Consider the following 18,337-nt stretch of genomic DNA (forward strand, 5'->3'; position numbering starts at 1 on the left):
TATATATATTCGATACTTTTGCCAGAGACGAGTTTCCTCGAAAAAGAAAATTATAAAGAATAATACAAAAATTAAAATTTTGCGAATTTGCCCAGAATTTGCTGCAAATTGTGTATTGGGAGTTTCCACCAAAGTTTCTGTTTTATATTTTTTTTATTTCGACAAAGAAACGGTGTAAAACGTCTACCTTGAGACAACCATTTTGTTCATTGGTAAGACATTTTGTGAAATCATTTTTTCATTTTTTTTTGTGTACACGACAATTCCTTGTTCATAGTGGAAAATTATTTTAAGATACAGCAGCTAAATTAAAGTGTCTCCGGAATTTAAATACGTAATATTTTGCATATATTTCCCTTAGAATATATACAATGTTTGGTTCATCAATAATTTTAAACAGACCACGATTTTCCATTTCAATTTCGTGGAAAATCGTAAATAATTCCTATAGTCAAGTGAAAAACTGGATGTGTTTGGAAAATATCTTATAAGCCACGTTAAGATTCAGGCATATATATATACTTTTTTGTTATAACGTTAACCGAATTTTACTTAGTGTGCTTGTTTGACTCCATATATGATAATTCATGCGTATATAGATAGTTTGGGTTGTTTTTAATCGATGCTGCACTTCAGCGAAACAATAAAAATGTTCACAACTAATTTCATCGCTAGCGGGAAGATTTATCATGTCTTACGTGCTTATGGAAAATGAATCATGTTTTTCGAGTAACAAGATACATAGGCTAGAGAAGTCTTATGTGTTCTCAGATATTGTATCCGAATTTCAAATTGGAAGGGTATATAATTAGATAGCAAAACTAAAATACATCCAAGCCATCTGAGCATAATACGCAATTGTCATAATAAAATTAGCGTATTTGTACCATTTGTCTGTGAAGTAATTATAGAATAACTATAGTGACCACTAAAAATTTTATTGGGAATTTAGCTTTAATGTGGATTGGTTTTCTATTTCCTACTGCGACCATGACAGCATATAATGGTCTTCCCTTATGATTGCCTTGAAAGACAAGTGCAAGATAGATTTGTATATATTTTTCAATTGGTTGAGTGTAAGTTAGGTTAGGTTGTTGTGGCAACTTCTTACTTCAGGGTCACTTGAACAAGAAGTTCATTGTGATACAGTGTTCACAAAGAAAAACCTAATACTGTTAGGAATTTCCATTTATATTTAACCTAATATTTTCTAATTATGTTTTTTCTCTAAAAAACGGAGTACTCTTTCAAGAAGTATTTTCTCTTCCGAATCGTGGTAGTTCATGTAATAGTCGTTCTATTTGGCGAAGGCCCTCAGGACAAGACGTCTTATCACAGATATCTGTGTGATAATTGCAAAATAGATGCCTCTCCTATAATTTGCAGTTCCTTGGTACATCCAAGTAGCCATATTAGTTGTGTGCTCAGCCATATTAAAAACTCTTCAGATATCTTGCTTAGATACCAGAACCTTTCTATAGCTGGTTTCGAAATTGATTTCAAATTTAATGATTTCGTTTCAACTCCTTTGGAAGAATGTCGTATTTTACCAACTTTTGCTAGATTATTAACAGGTTGGCTGATAAGTCCCCGGTCTAACAAAGAAAAACGCCTTTTTTTTGTCAAAATTCGTTTTTATTATTCAACATAGTTCCCTTCAAGAGCGATAAAACGATTATAACGACCTTCCTATTTTTTGATACCATTTTGGTAGTACTCCTTCGGTTTTGCCTCAAAATAGGCCTCAGTTTCGGCGATCACCTCTTCATTGCAGCCAAATTTTTTCTCTGCGAGCATCCTTTTGAGGTCTGAGAACAAGAAAAAGCCGCTGGGGGCCAGATCTGGAGAATACGGTGGGTGGGGAAGCAATTCGAAGCCCAATTCATGAATTTTTGACATCGTTCTTAATGACTTGTGGCACGGTGCGTTGTCTTGGTGGAACAACACTTTTTTCTTCTTCATATGGGGCCGTTTTGCCGCGACCTTCAAACGCTCCAATAACGCCATATAATAGTCACTGTTGATGGTTTTTCCCTTCTCAAGATAATCGATAAAAATTATTCCATGCGCATCCCAAAAACAGAGGCCTTTACTTTGCCAGCGGACTTTTGAGTCTTTCCACGCTTCGGAGCCGACTGTCGATTGGACTCAGGAGTGTAGTGATGGAGCCATGTTTCATTCATTGTCACATATCGACGGAAAAACTCGGGTGTATTACGAGTTAACAGCTGCAAACACCGCTCAGAATCATCAACACGTTGTTGTTTTTGGTCAAATGTGAGCTCGCGCGGCACCCATTTTGCACAGAGCTTCCGCATATCCAAATATTGATGAATGATATGACCAACACGTTCCTTTGATATCTTTAAGGCATCTGCTATCTCGATCAACTTCATTTTACGGTCATTCAAAATCATTTTGTGGAGTTTTTTGATGTTTTGATGGTCACCGTCCTCCGTGCTCATTTCACCACGCTTGAATTTTGCATACCAATCAATCATTGTTGATTTCCCTGGGACAGAGTCCGGGAACTCATTATCAACCCAAGTTTTTGCTTCCACCGTATTTTTCCCTTCAGAAAACAGTATTTTATCAAAACACCAGATTCCTTTTTGTCACAATAACAAAAGTTGCTTCACAAAAGATGCTCTATCTCACAAACTAATTGACTTACAGACGTCACGAATCATTTGAAGGTTGGTACTATATAAAAATAATATGCATTTAATACTAGCGACGCCATCTATGTGTCAGACCGGGGACTTATCAGCCAACCTTTTATAACTCACAATATTAGCATTTCACGTAAATAAAATTCCATTGGTTTCTTCAATCGATCAATGAACTTTCTGACAGTAATTGCATTCCAACTTCTAATGTTATACTAAAAGATTGACCGAATCGATCGAGTTTAGTGCCCGCCATCAAAAATTCTATTTGTAAAATTTCGAAATATCGATTTAATTTTATTTATATTTTCAATATTATTTTAAGACACTGTTCTTAGGGTACACCGGGCAATTTTTGATATAGCTCTCGAATATAAACCGATCCTCATATCTTGAGAGATTAGGGTAGGTTAGTTTGGTATTTGCCACTATGAGATTTCCATACATTTTGCAAGAATTGTGGATTCCAAAAGAAATATTCAAATTAGGAGCTAAAGGGTGATTTGTTAAGAGCTTGATAACTTTTAAAAAAAAAAAAAACGCATAAAATTTGCAAAATCTCATCGGTTCTTTATTTGAAACGTTAGATTGGTCCATGACATTTACTTTTTGAAGATAATTTCATTTAAATGTTGACCGCGGCTGCGTCTTAGGTGGTCCATTCGGAAAGTCCAATTTTGGGCAACTTTTTCGAGCATTTCGGCCGGAATAGCCCGAATTTCTTCGGAAATGTTGTCTTCCAAAGCTGGAATAGTTGCTGGCTTATTTCTGTAGACTTTAGACTTGACGTAGCCCCACAAAAAATAGTCTAAAGGCGTCAAATCGCATGATCTTGGTGGCCAACTTACCGGTCCATTTCTTGAGATGAATTGTTCTCCGAAGTTTTCCCTCAAAATGGCCATAGAATCGCGAGCTGTGTGGCATGTAGCGCCATCTTGTTGAAACCACATGTCAACCAAGTTCAGTTCTTCCATTTTTGGCAACAAAAAGTTTGTTAGCATCGAACGATAGCGATCGCCATTCACCGTAACGTTGCGTCCAACAGCATCTTTGAAAAAATACGGTCCAATGATTCCACCAGCGTACAAACCACACCAAACAGTGCATTTTTCGGGATGCATGGGCAGTTCTTGAACGGCTTCTGGTTGCTCTTCACTCCAAATGCGGCAATTTTGCTTATTTACGTAGCCATTCAACCAGAAATGAGCCTCATCGCTGAACAAAATTTGTCGATAAAAAAGCGGATTTTCTGCCACTGATTTTGGTAATAAAATTCAATGATTTGCAAGCGTTGCTCGTTAGTAAGTCTATTCATGATGAAATGTCAAAGCATACTGAGCATCTTTCTCTTTGACACCATGTCTGAAATCCCACGTGACCTGTCAAATACTAATGCATGAAAATCCTAACCTCAAAAGAATCACCCTTTATATTCTCGGTCTAGATTTTGTTTTTGGTGATCATTTTTGTGTATATATACGGCTGTTGAGCCAAATATACTATGGTTAAGTAAATTTTGTTTGTAATTTATGTAATTTGTTTGCTATGTAGAAATAAATAAATATGATTGTTGTTATTTGTTCATATTATGACGGGCGTCTATATAGACTTCTATCATAATTTAATTTATTGAATATAGAAGCCATTTGGCCTTAAATTTGAAATATAGACTTATTTTGTTATTAAAAGGGGATTTAGTACACTCCGGAGTCGGAGTGATGAAAAATGCTATAGTCGGAATCGAGCAAAATTGGCTCCACTCCACAGCCCAACAAATACAAGGATGAGTATTTGTCACATGTAACACCATATCAATTTGATAGTGAATCCCATATTCAACATTAATTCAAATGGCCGTGCAAATTGCTTGCCTTCAACAAATTTTCCAATAGGTTTGAAGCATTAAAATTAAATTTAGTTTGAAAAGTTGTTGCTAATATGTTGTGAGATTGTTGCTAACGTGTTGAATTCTACTGTTGTGGGTAATGCCTGTTTTTTGTTGAGAACGCGATTTTTTCAACAATTTCTCAAATTGAATTTTAAGGTAATTCTTTGAAAAAATGTTTGAAAGCGTATTGAATATAAGCATTTCTCCAATGCTTGTGTTTATTGGGAGCCCTGGTGCTAATGTCATCAGTTTCTACATTGTCCTATTGAGCCTCTGCTCGCTAAGCTGTTCGCATTTCAGGGAAATGTAGGTCTAGTGGCAATGTTCTCCAGAAACCTCCAATGTAACATAGAGAGGAGTATGTAATTTCTATTACTTCCGTTGGCCTTGAATCTTTCCATTCAGGTGTCATGCTTTTGAGTTCTTCAAGTTTTTTGCTTCTCTCATCTAAGATTATTCTTTTTATTTTATTTATTTATGATTTATGCAAATCAGTCCTTAGAGCAGAGCTGACAGTATTTTTCTAGCTCCTAATGTCCATACCTTCGTCTTATGGAAAAAATTAGGAAAAATACTCAGTGACATTTAAATTTATGGGCTTGAATAAGCCACCGTGGTGCACTGGTTAACATGCCCGCCTTGCATATACAAGGCCGTGGGTTCGATTCCTGCTTCGACCGAACACCAAAAAGTTTTGCAGCGGTGGACTATCCCACCTCAGTAATGCTGGTGACATTTGTGAAGGTAGAACGCCGTTCGGACTCGGCTATAAAAAGGAGATCCCTTGTCATTGAGTTTAACATGTAATCGGGCAGCACTCTGCGATAAGAGAGATGTTCACCAATGTGGTATCACAATGGACTGAATAGTCTAAATGGGCCTGATAAATCGAGCTGCCACCTAACTAGGATTTTCTTTTCCAATCCCGGGAAAGCAGTTCTTTTTTCAAATTTCCCGGGATCCCGCTCAAGGAAAACTTCCTTTGATGTGGTCGGACAAACTATTGCATAGTAACATATTGAAATAGGTAAAGAAATTGGAAGCTTATACTAAAACTATTTTACTCCATAGTTTCGTTATTATTAATCATCTTTACTATGTATAAATTAACCCAACGGTAGTAAAAATCATTTTTTGTAGTATAGTTGGTAATGTTTCATATAAAATACTGTAAAAAAATCGGGGAAAAAAAGCGGGAGCAAAAATATGGCAAAAGAAGAAAACTGTGCCAATTTTTAGTCCGAAGTACCAACACAATAAGCTTTCTTTCTTTCAATTGATTTGTTTAAGAAGGTTTTAATTATATCAATTTATATATATTTAATAATTTATTATTATAGGCTATATATGGGTATTTTTTTTTTTGGTTTGCAATCATTACGTTTCGAGCTGCAGTTGGCTTGAACAAATGAGTCTTCGGGAGCCTTTAAAAGATCGGTGATATAGTCCATTTGTCATACCACCGCGACCAACTACTGCAACCAAAAGTTTTTTCCTTAAACATCAAGATGACTCATGGACAAACCGGTACGGTTGGTCTATTCAGAACTTTTACCATGACAACAGAATATATGAAGTGCGAGAATAATATTTCAATATGTTAGGAACAGAATGGTAAAGCAATATCTTCAGTACGTAGGGTATCATAAATGTTTACAATTTACGATAAGTATGCTTTGTGGAATTATGTTTTGTGGAATCACATTGGCTTTTCAGACCTTCTTTCAAGTAGAAAAAAAACAAGTAAATCATATTCACTATAAATTTTATTTACATCTAGTTTCTCTACCCAGCAAAAACTCTCATAACCCGGTAATCTTGTAGGTAAGCCTATTTAAAAATTAATAACCACTTATTAATTGGCATCGCTTCGGATTACATTTACATACGCATGTCCTAGGAGGGAAGTACTTCTTCCCAGGCATACTTTCGGCCATAAAATAAGTAGTGCATTTAAAGCATATAATCACCTAATATGTAATGACTTATTCGTAGATACACCAAAACTTGCAAAATAGCCTCTTATTGTCTCAGGCAACCAAATCTCGAAAATATTGATTTCTATTGCCGATTACAATGGATCAAAATATGGCGAGTGGTGCTGTAATAGGAGAACTACTTGAATAGAAACGAATATTGTATAAATAAAAAAATTCTAATAAATAATCTAAATAAGATTACACTCAAATTAATTTCACACTTAAAATAGAAATAAATGTAGGTTGTTTAAGGTAGTTGGATTCGTGAATTACGATACAATATATCCAATAGCCAATTCACATTAAGTTCGAAATCTACTAAAAGTGGATTTTAAATCCCTTTTTTTATAAGGCAAATGGCATTTGAAATTTAGTTTAAACGCATTTTGGTAGTGTAATGTGAATGAGGTATAAGAAAGCATTTATTTAAAACATAATATGATAATGTCATTAAACACAATTATTATGAAATATTTGTGATAAAAAATTCCTAACGGCAAAATCTTCAGAATTACCGCTACATTACATATTTTTTTTTGATTTTTTATGTAAGTGCTCGATTATGTGAATAATTATATTAACTACAACTGCCTAAAAATTTGAGAATAGCAATTCGAAAATTACCGAGAAGTATTTATTTTTGTCATTACAAGTTAGTCATTATAACTCGCCGCAATGTAATGGAACGTGTAATGACAGCTTTACTCCTGGTAATGTCAATTGTAATGAGATGTGGTTACCTAGTTTTTGCTGGGTATGTTGAAACGGAACCATTTGTTCAAAAATATGCAAAATTATTTTCAAAAATCCCCAACGAATTTCTGTAAATTCCTTACCAAACTCCAAGTCCCCAAGCAAACAATTTTTTACTATTTATAAATTACTTACTATTTATAAATATATTATTCTGGGTTCTACACCATTGTTTTTGAGATTGTTATCTACTTTTTTTATACCATGTTTGAAGTTTATATTTCATTACAATTTTGTGAGATGCAGGATTTTAGGTCTATTTAAGACTTTTGTATCACTTAATAGTATAACAAATGAAATGAAATGATTGTTATATTCTTAATAATAAATGAAATCAAAAAAATACAAATGTTAATACTTTCTTAAGATATTTGATGGCATATATCGTTAGCTTAATGTGTAAAGGTGACATTTTGAAGGAGAGACAAAAAATTTAATAAATTGTGAATTAAACCTATTTTCGAAAAACTGTAAATGTAGTTACCATAAATGCTATCAATACAAGCAGTAAACTTTCCGCAAAATCGCACACAAAAATTGCTATTAAAATTTTTTAGCAAAGGCTTCTCAACCTAAAATTGGACTTTTTAACAGGTGCTGACTTGGTACTTTTACACATCATTACCAAACTGAGATAAATGCAGATATTTAATATATATATATTTTTTTGGTATACTATGTATTTTTGATTTATCTGTCGATCTGCATCTTAATCCATTTTTTTTGTAAAAGGTTGACTTAGCACCTTTACACATTAAGCTAATGATATGTTTATATATTTGTAAACAAATTAATTTTACCTACAGCAATATATTTGGATGCTTTAATAAATTATTATTCAATAAATTTTATTTACAGAAGCTGAGAAGCCGAAAATCTTCCCAAAATGGATAAATTTAACCTGATAAAAAATAGATCGGATGTGATCGTTGGCGGCAAATACAGGCTTAGTCGCAAAATAGGTAATATTGAACATTTTTAAACCTAGACCAGTTATTCATATATATTTTCGTGTTATTAATTTTTTTCCATACATCCTACTCATATAAAGCATATACACGATCCGTATTTCTCCGCGAAAAAAAAATTGTCAGTTGCAGAGATTAATTTTCTGATTTTTTATTTTGATTATTTCGTAAAGGGTAAATCCGTTCAAAGTGATAAGAGAGAAGTTCACCACGGTGGTATCACTATGGACTAAATAGTTGAAGTCGAATAGGCAACTTGCCTCAGTAGCCAGAAAAACACATTTTTTTTGTCAAAATTCGTTTTTATTATTCAACATAGTTCCTTTCAAGAGCGATACAACGATTATAACGACCTTCCAATTTTTGATACGATTTTGGTAGTACTCGTTCGGTTTTGCCTCAAAATAGGCTTCAGTTTCGGCGATCACCTCTTCATTGCAGCTAATTTTTTTCCCTGCGAGCATCCTTTTGAGGTCTGAGAACAAGAAAAAGTCGCTGGGGGCCAGATCTTGAGAATACGGTGGGTGTGGAAGCAATTCGAAGCCCAATTCATGAATTTTTGCCATCGTTCTCAATGACTTGTGGCACGGTGCGTTGTCTTGGTGGAACAACACTTTTTTCTTCTTCATATGGGGCCGTTTTGCCGCGATTTCGACCTTCAAACGCTCCAATAACGCCATATATTAGTCACTGTTGATGGTTTTTCCCTTCTCAAGATAATCGATAAAAATTATTCCATGCGCATCCCAAAAAACAGAGGCCATTACTTTGTCAGCGGACTTTTGAGTCTTTCCACGCTTCGGAGACGGTTCACCGGTCGCTGTCCACTCAACCGACTGTCGATTGGGCTCTGGAGTGTAGTGATGTTTCATCCATTGTCACATATCGACGGAAAAACTCGGGTGTATTACGAGTTAACAGCTGCAAACACCGCCCAGAATCATCAACACGTTGTTGTTTTTGGTCAAATGTGAGCTCGCGCGGCACCCATTTTGCACAGAGCTTCCGCATATCCAAATATTGATGAATGATATGACCAACACGTTCCTTTGATATCTTTAAGGCCTCTGCTATCTCGATCAACTTCATTTTACGGTCATTCAAAATCATTTTGTGCATTTTTTTGATGTTTTCGTCGGTAACCACCTCTTTCGGGCGTCCACTGCGTTCACCGTCCTCCGTGCTCATTTCACCACGCTTGAATTTTGCATACCAATCAATAATTGTTGATTTCCATGGGGCAGAGTCCGGAAACTCATTATCAAGCCAAGTTTTTGCTTCCACCGTATTTTTTCCCTTCAGAAAACAGTATTTTATCAAAACACGAAATTCCTTTTATTCCATTTTTTTTTCACAATAACAAAAGTTGCTTCACAGAAGACGCTCTATCTTACAAACTAATTGACTTACAGACGTCAAATTTTGACACGAATCATTGGTTGGTACTATATAAAAATAATATGCATTTAATACTAGCGACGCCATCTATGTGTCAGACCGGGGACTTATCAGCCAACCTGTTAGTTGGTGCAAAACTACTTGTCTGCCCTGTGTGTACACGGTGGTGGTCTTGTGCTATGGATCAGACTCAAAGATCACGTCCATATTTATATGTTTCACCCTTGTCTGTACGATTCACCCTTACTGTCCGTCTCCACTAGCGGAGTCACTACCCTTTTTAAGCATACTCTGGAAACTGAGTGAAAAAATCAGTACCTATCTTGGAAGATACTTTCTATAAAAATCGTTCTGATAGTTTTCCAGCGGGACATTGGTGCAAATTGCCACTGATAGATCTATCACAGGACTGGTACCGATGATCCAGTTTAACGCAATATTTTCTTATAGTTAAAATCTATGTTCTAATGATATTAGAATAAAAAAATATTAAACACCCGAGCAACTCTTACAAGAAACGATTTTTCTAACACAGAACATAACTTTGGAATTACAATATGGGAATTTCTAGTAGACCTACCAAATTTAAACAATTCAACTACAAATAAAGGCATCTGAGCCCTGATAATCTTATTAAACATATACACATTTCTAATATTCACGAAATCATTAAACGTACAACCAAGGAAGTCCAGCACATAGTAAGTACGAGGGCGGTTCGGAAACTTCTTACCCTATCAATGAAAGAGAATAGTTAGTTTTTCAAAAATATTTTTATTTTTCAATATAATCTCCTGAAACTTCAATACACTTAGTCCAACGCTTTTCTAGCAATTCTATCCCTTGATTAAAATAGTTTTCCTCAAGGTCTTCAAAATAGTGGTTTACAATTGTAATTGCATCTTCATTTGAGGTAAAATTTTTTGGGAACAAGTAAAAGTCACTGGGAGCTAAATCAGGAGAATAAGGCGGGTGGTCGAGCAACTTGTACCATAATTCGTTCATTTTAGCCATTGTTAAAACACTCTTTGTGTGCTGGTGCGTTGTCTTGATGAAAAATTATCCAAAAGGTTGCAATAGTACTCTGAATTTATTGTTTTGTCCTTTTACAGATAGTCAATCAATAAAATACCTTTGAAGTCCCAAAAAAACCGTTGCCATAACCTTACCAGCCGATTGAATTATTTTTGCCTTCTTTGGGGCACTTCCTCCAACTTCAGTCCATTGTTTGGATTGTTCTTTTGTATCTGGAGTATAGGTTAGGTTAGGTTAGGTTATGTGGCAGCCCGATGTATCAGGCTCACTTAGACTATTCAGTCCATTGTGATACCACAGTGGTGAACTTCTCTCTTATCACTGAGTGCTGCCCGATTCCATGTTAAGCTCAATGACAAGGGACCTCCTTTTTATAGCCGAGTCCGAACGGCGTTCCACATTCCAGTGAAACCACTTAGAGAAGCTTTGAAACCCTCAGAAATGTCACCTGCATTACTGAGGTGGGATAATCCACCGCTGAAAAACTTTTTGGTGTTCGGTCGTAGCAGGAATCGAACCCACGACCTTGTGTATGCAAGGCGGGCATGCTAACCATTGCACCACGGTGGCTCCCTGTCTCATCAACAGTTATGAAACGACGCTTAAAATCCATTTTATTTCGCTTAAAACGATCCAAACAAGCTTGATAAATGTTCATTCTTATGCGTTTTTAATCGACTGTTAACAAATGCGGCACCCATCTTGCAGAAAGATTTTGCATCAGTAGTTCTTCATGCAAAATTAAATGGACTCGATCATTTGAAATGCCCATGATATTAGCAATTTCACGCTCTTTTAGTCGTCGATCATTTAATACCATATCATACACTTTGGCTACAATTTCTGTTGTTGTTGCTGTTTTTGGACGTCCACTACGTGGTTCACCACGCAAACTAGATTTTTTTATTTCGGTGAAGTAGAACATAATTTAGAATAACTTGCTAATACATATATTAAGTTCTTATGTAATTAATAAAGTTGTTCGGTTTTAAGCAATCATCTCACTATTGAATCTTTTGTTGTGTCTTCTTTTTCCGATTGTAGGCAGTGGATCCTTTGGAGACATATACCTTGGAATAAGTATACAGAGTGGCGAAGAAGTCGCCGTAAAAATGGAAAGTACATCTGCTCGTCATCCACAGCTTCAGTATGAAGCAAAGTTGTATCGCATTTTAAGTGGTGGTGTGGGTATTCCACGCATTCGTCATCATGGCAAAGAAAAGAATTTCAACGTTTTAGTAATGGACCTTCTTGGACCATCATTGGAAGATTTGTTCAACTTTTGTACGCGTCATTTTACAATTAAAACTGTATTGATGTTGGTTGACCAAATGATTGGTCGCTTGGAATATATCCATTTGAAGTGCTTTATCCATCGTGATATAAAACCCGACAATTTTCTAATGGGAATTGGACGCCATTGCAATAAATTGTTTTTAATTGATTTTGGTTTGGCTAAAAAGTACCGAGATCCTACAACACGCGCACACATTCTTTACCGAGAAGATAAAAACTTGACTGGAACTGCACGTTATGCATCAATCAATGCCCATTTGGGCATTGAGCAGTCCCGCAGAGATGACATGGAATCACTGGGCTATGTTATGATGTACTTTAACCGTAGTGTTTTACCCTGGCAAGGAATGAAAGCCACCAACAAGCAGCAAAAATATGAAAAGATTTCCGAAAAGAAGATGTCCACACCAATAGAAGTCCTTTGCAAAGGATTTCCAGCCGAATTTTCGATGTATTTGAATTATTGTCGCAGTTTACGTTTTGACGAGCAGCCAGATTATATGTATCTTCGCCAGTTATTCAGGTATTTTGAAAATATTACGAAACTATTTGTCTTACCAACTATATGTATTGTGCAAGACGTAAGTATTCTGAATTTCAGTTTTCGAACATCACATTTGCATTGCCTGAAAAGAAAATGAGAAAATTTCAACAAATCCATGGATATTCAAAGTCGGAACTTTTAATTAATTTTATTTTTTAATTTGATCAATATTGGACCAAATTCAAGAGTTCCATATGCGGGAAAAGCCTAATCTTCTTCACTATCATTCGTTATGTATGCAAAGTTTTCAAGTTTTATAAAAATTGCAGACCATCGCTCTTTTCCAAAAAATTTCACAAACATATTTATCTTAAATGTTTGTATTCTTTACCATAGGATAAATCGTATACTACATTTCCAATTCTTCTTGTAGTGGATCGAAGTGTTTGTCACACTTACTTTTGAATAGAAATGTTTAATATATAAACCGTTATACAACCAATCCCCTATTAGGATTTTTTGATCGTGCCTGCCACAAATATTTTCTCTACACTCCTTAATTGAACGACTTTCTCAATATGGTCATATAACAATGTAAGGGAAAATAAATCCGCTTATGAATATTTGTTTCAGCGCCATCTATATGTGAAAACAAATGAGTGATATACGAATAATATTTTTGTTAGATAATCCTCCATAGAAAATGGCATACATTGCCCAAACGGAAAGAAATCGAAATTTTAATCAAAGAAACGGAAACGATATATATACTAAATATACGAAACAGAGAGAAATGTGATCAAATGGAAAAATGGGCATCCAGATTTATATGTGAAATATAGATCATTTGGTCCTCTATCCGATGGTAAAAAACGGATATTGCAAAATGTTTTTGGGAGGCCCAATATATGGTCTGGAAAAAAGTGGACGCTCCTCCAGAGAAATGTGACCATTGAGGCCAAATGGAAGAAGATGGGGATCCAAATTTATATGGTAAAAACGGATATTACAAAATGTGTTTCAATATATGGTCTGGAAAAGTCATCCCTGGGCTGCCAGCTTCAGGGCCCAGTGGGGTTCGGCTGAAGTTATTAATTTGATAAGAAAAGATAATAGAACGATATCCAAGCAGAGAATATGTCGACTCATCTCGACTCAAATTAAGCCGCCAATTCATCAAAAATATCGATTTAAATCAGAAAAATATAATAATAATTGTAGTATTTTTGCCAAAATGTTGAACCTTCCATCCACAATCAATCAATTTCAAACTGCTATAACATTTTTGCAAATATTTAGCTCAGAAAATTTTAACTAAATGTAAATTTGATTGTAAGATTGGTTGTACAACTAATCTCATTACCATTCGAATAACTTCAAATTGATTTTATAATGGAAGATTGTGCGCCGCCGAATGGACAAATTTATATCGGCTTAGTCGTCAAGCCGCCGCCGCCAGAGGTAAAACTTTAGTGTCAGCCGCCGCCGACAAAAATGGGTCGGCTTCATTCTCTGTATCCAAGATCACAATAAAAAAATTTACCTTTTTAAATATGACTTAACATTTTCAAAAATCAAAAAGTTTTGATTTTCATGTGTTGTAAAATTTAAAAATTTAAAAAAAGTAGACAAGTCTTTGTGGACCTATATACCTTTAGGTTTCGAATTTCAGGCAAATCGGAGAAAAATTGCACTGTCTAGAAGCCCAAGAAGTAAAATCGGGAAATCGGTTTATATGTGGGCTATACCAAAACATGGACCGATATACACCATATTCGTCATACCTATTTATGGGCCTATATTACTTCTAGATTTCCATTTTTTTTGCAAAACCGGATTAAAATTGCGGTTTCTAGAATAATTAAAATCGGGAGTTCGGTCTATATGAGGGCTACAAGAAAACATGGATTTTAAATTTCTGGCTAATCGGGTAAAAATTGCCCCGGACTGATAGAGCTCATCTTCGAACTTCTGCTTGCAGACAAAAAAACTAATCTGTCAAATTTCAGGACGATTTGTTATATGTTTAAGAAGGAAAATACATTGTAATTTGAACCTTTTCCATACGTTTGAAAAATATTGGAATCCAACTCGTTTTCAAATGTTATTTGTCAATACGCGAATTTCTCATGTAATATTTAGAAAGACATTCATAAAGTTTTTTTTGCAATGCAATACTTTTTTTTACTTCTGTTGATATCAACGATTTCTTACTCTTTTTTGGTAAACAGAAAAATTGACAAACAAATATTAACCAACGCCCAAAATGAAACTGTCTGACAAAAATTGATTTTACGTGGTTTTATTAACTCAGTAACGACTAAATAAAAAGATTTAAATATAGAACCTGACACTTTTTAGAAAAAAGGGTGTCCCCATGTGGGAACATTGGACAGATTAAGTACGAAATTCTCCAAAAATCTCCATTATCTGGTAGTACAATTCTACACTTTTTATTACAATAAACTTAACAGTTTTATGTGATAAACTTGTTTTTTTTTTTATATATAAGGCAGACACTGACAATTTGGCACAAAGCTGCAGGAATCTGATCAGAAAAACAAAAGCGCGGAAGAACAATAGTTAGTATGACAACAGACTCCGAGTCGTTAGGTTCTACTCAATAGTGGGTGTAATATTTTTGTTGTTTTCGTAAGTGTTTTGTATGTATTTCAATGTTTGTGTATATATTTTCTTTTTCTTTTTGTACACTCAGAAAAATTTTCCCGATGAAGTCTTTCAATGAAAAGACGAAATATTGAATAAAAATAAAAATGAAAACTCAAACCTCGAGCTCGTTTTTATCAATAATTTATTAATTGGAAAAACCAAATACAGGTCTTAACAGTTCTATCTACACACAATCGAGATATTATATGCAAAGAATTATAGACTTTAGATCACTTGGTACTAGGGTTTTTTCCCGGGAACGGGATTCCGGGAATTCCCGGGACATATTCTTTACAATATTTTATGTATAATAGAGGGTTTTATATGGCAAATGACAGTTGAAATCTAGTTAAAGTGGATTTTGGAAGTGTAATGTGAATAACTATGGTACCCAGACGTAGTAGTTGCCTTGTGGAACATACATAGTCGTAGGTTCTAATCCAGAATCCAACGGGCCCCAATTGTTAAAAAGAAGTTTGCACTTCCAAATTTATGATTTTCATATTTCTTCCGATAGACTGTTAGACTGAGTAAACCTTTAAAAACAACGGGACATTTTACCTTATGTAACCCACGTTGGCAAATGTATAATTTCAAAATTTCATAATTATTGCAAGGATGTTTTTATGAAATAAGAAAATTCCAACCTTTTTTAAGATAGTTACTTTAATTTCAAATTTATTTACAAAAAATCCCACTATATTAATAGTGTTCTTCCGAAAACTATACCCAAAGAAACTGCCTTAACCATTGCAGAATATTTTGTATTACAAAATATTTCGTATTTTAGTATGATTTATGGCTGATGTAAGAGAATAACATAGTATTTATATATTGCTAAAGGGTTATACGGTCAAAATTTGGTCAATATAAACTTGACGTATTTCTTTAAATTTTGCATTTAAAAAACCTGAACACCCCTCATTTTGAAGGTGTGTGTGTGTAGAATGTTGCTCCTATTTTGATTTTGGAATTCACTCTTCAGTTGTCAAAATGCCGTCCAAGCAAGAAGAGCAGCGTATCAAAATTTTGCTCGCGCATCGCGAAAATCCGAGCTACTCGCACGCAAAGCTGGCAAAATCGCTAAAAGTTGCCAAATCAACCGTTACAAATGTAATTAAAGTGTTTGGGGAACGTTTGTCGACAGCCAGGAAGTCTGGATCGGGGGGAAATCGAAAACCGGAAGCCGCTGAGACGACAAAGAGAGTTGCCGGTAGTTTCAAGCGAAACCCTAACCTCTCTCTCCGAGATGACGCAAATAAGCTGGGTGTATCGTTTACAACCGTGCATCGAGCCAAAAAACGAGCCGGACTATCGAATTACAAGAAGGTAGTGTTAGAGAATACGAAGTAGTTACCTGCATATTATCAAATAAATTACAACACTGTGTTTTGTAACATCTTTTTGTACTCATGTTTTATCTAATCTCTTTTGAAATGTCATTTATTATTATTACTTTATCCTATTGTACTAAGATTCAAATTTTACCAGTTAGTCTGGAATAAACCACAAGTGAATTAACAACAGGTTATGGGCCCAGGCTCAGTTTCGGGAAAACGAGTTAAAAAATAAATCAGACTACTTTGGAAGTATACGTTTATTGAAAATAAATATGTCGGGCAACACAATACGAATAGAACCCCTGAATTCCCAGAATTATGGTACGTGGAAATTGCAAATTCGTGCAATTCTTATAAAGAATGACCTATGGTCGTATGTAAGTGGTACAACACCATGCCCAGAGGGTGATGCTGCCGCAAAGTGGAAGATTGCTGACCAAAAGGCCAGTGCGGACATATTATTGTCAATGGCACCATCAGAATTGGGCCTTATAACTGAGTGTGACACATCAAGGGATATATGGCTGAAATTGGAATCCACCTTCCAATCAAAGGGTCCGGCCAGGAAGGCCACACTATTGAAACGCGTTGCCTTGGCACGCATGAAGGATGGTGATAATGCCAGAGAGCACTTAAACGACTTCTTCGATGCAGTCAGCAAACTTAAAGAAATAAATGTTACCATTGGAGACGATTTACTCGCAATTTTACTTCTTTATAGTTTGCCTGACTCATTTGAAACTTTTCGCTGTGCATTGGAAACTAGAGACGAACTCCCAACACCCGAGGTGCTTAGAGTCAAAATCCTTGAAGAGGACCAATCACGCAAAGCAAAAAGCGAACGGGATGAACATAATGCAATGTATGCAAAGCCAAAAAGGGACAATGTCAACGGAAATTTTCAAAAGTCAACAAGAGGGAACCAAAATGAGAATGCAAAACCACAAACAAAAGCACAAAAACAGGGTTGTTTCAAATGCGGAAAATTTGGGCATTTCGCAAGAAACTGCAGATCAAAACAAGGCGCAAATCATGCTGAAGAGAATGAGCGAAGAGAGAAATCATTGTTTAATTGTGTTGATATTGCTTTAAAAACATTTGACAATTCCAACGAATGGTGTCTTGACAGCGGTTGCACTTCACATATGAGTGCATTCAAAGAAGGATTTGTAGACATGAAGGAGATAAAAAAGAGCGTATGTTTGGCAAATGGTGAAATGAGCGACATATCTGGAATTGGTAATGTGAGAGTAAATGTCATTGATGATGGGCAAAGGAAGCCTTTTATAATAAGGGACGTAATGTATGTTGAAGATTTACGCACAAATTTATTGTCTATTGGAAAATTAACTGACAAAGGCTATCAGGTGAATTTTGAGAAGAATGAGGCTTTCATAGTTGAAGATGGAAATGTGATTTGCAAAGCGGTACGAAAAGGCAACCTCTATTTTTTAAACACCATTGAGTCCGTAAATTCGGCAAGGGAAAAATTGAATGATATGGATATGTGGCATCAAAGACTAGGACATCTAAATGAACGGGATTTAAAATTGATGGTCAAATCAAAAAGTGCACAGGGTATCACGATAAAGCCTAGTCAACGATTATCAACTTGTAAGGTTTGCTTGAGCGAGAAACAGACCCGTAACAGCTTCAGTGGCGGAACTGAAAATCGTACCAGTGCATTATTGGAGATCGTCCATAGCGACGTCTGTGGACCCATGCGAGTTGATTCACATTCGAAATCGAGATACTTTGTCACATTCATAGACGATCATTCTAGATACTGCGAGGTGTATTTCGTTAAGCAAAAATCAGATGTGTTTGGAGCCTTCAAAAAGTTTAAGAAATCGGCAG

The 18,337-nt window shown here is 35.4% G+C and overlaps 1 protein-coding gene across 2 annotated transcripts in view; it reads left to right on the forward strand.

The window, feature by feature from the left end:
* LOC142230476 (casein kinase I) overlaps positions 1-18,337 on the forward strand; it is a 30,146-nt gene continuing 11,809 nt past the window's right edge. Inside the window, exons 1-3 of one of the 2 annotated variants that reach the window (XM_075301115.1) lie at positions 1-212; positions 8,148-8,251; positions 11,735-12,509. In XM_075301115.1, the coding sequence (XP_075157230.1) occupies positions 8,176-8,251; positions 11,735-12,509 (851 nt within the window). In that variant the 5' untranslated portion in view covers positions 1-212; positions 8,148-8,175. Of the gene's footprint in view, positions 335-8,147; positions 8,252-11,734; positions 12,510-18,337 lie in introns of both variants that reach the window. The other variant, XM_075301116.1, reaches the window with a different exon arrangement.

Source organism: Haematobia irritans, chromosome 3 (genome assembly GCF_050003625.1).
Source record: "Haematobia irritans isolate KBUSLIRL chromosome 3, ASM5000362v1, whole genome shotgun sequence".
NCBI classification, from domain to species: domain Eukaryota; kingdom Metazoa; phylum Arthropoda; class Insecta; order Diptera; family Muscidae; genus Haematobia; species Haematobia irritans.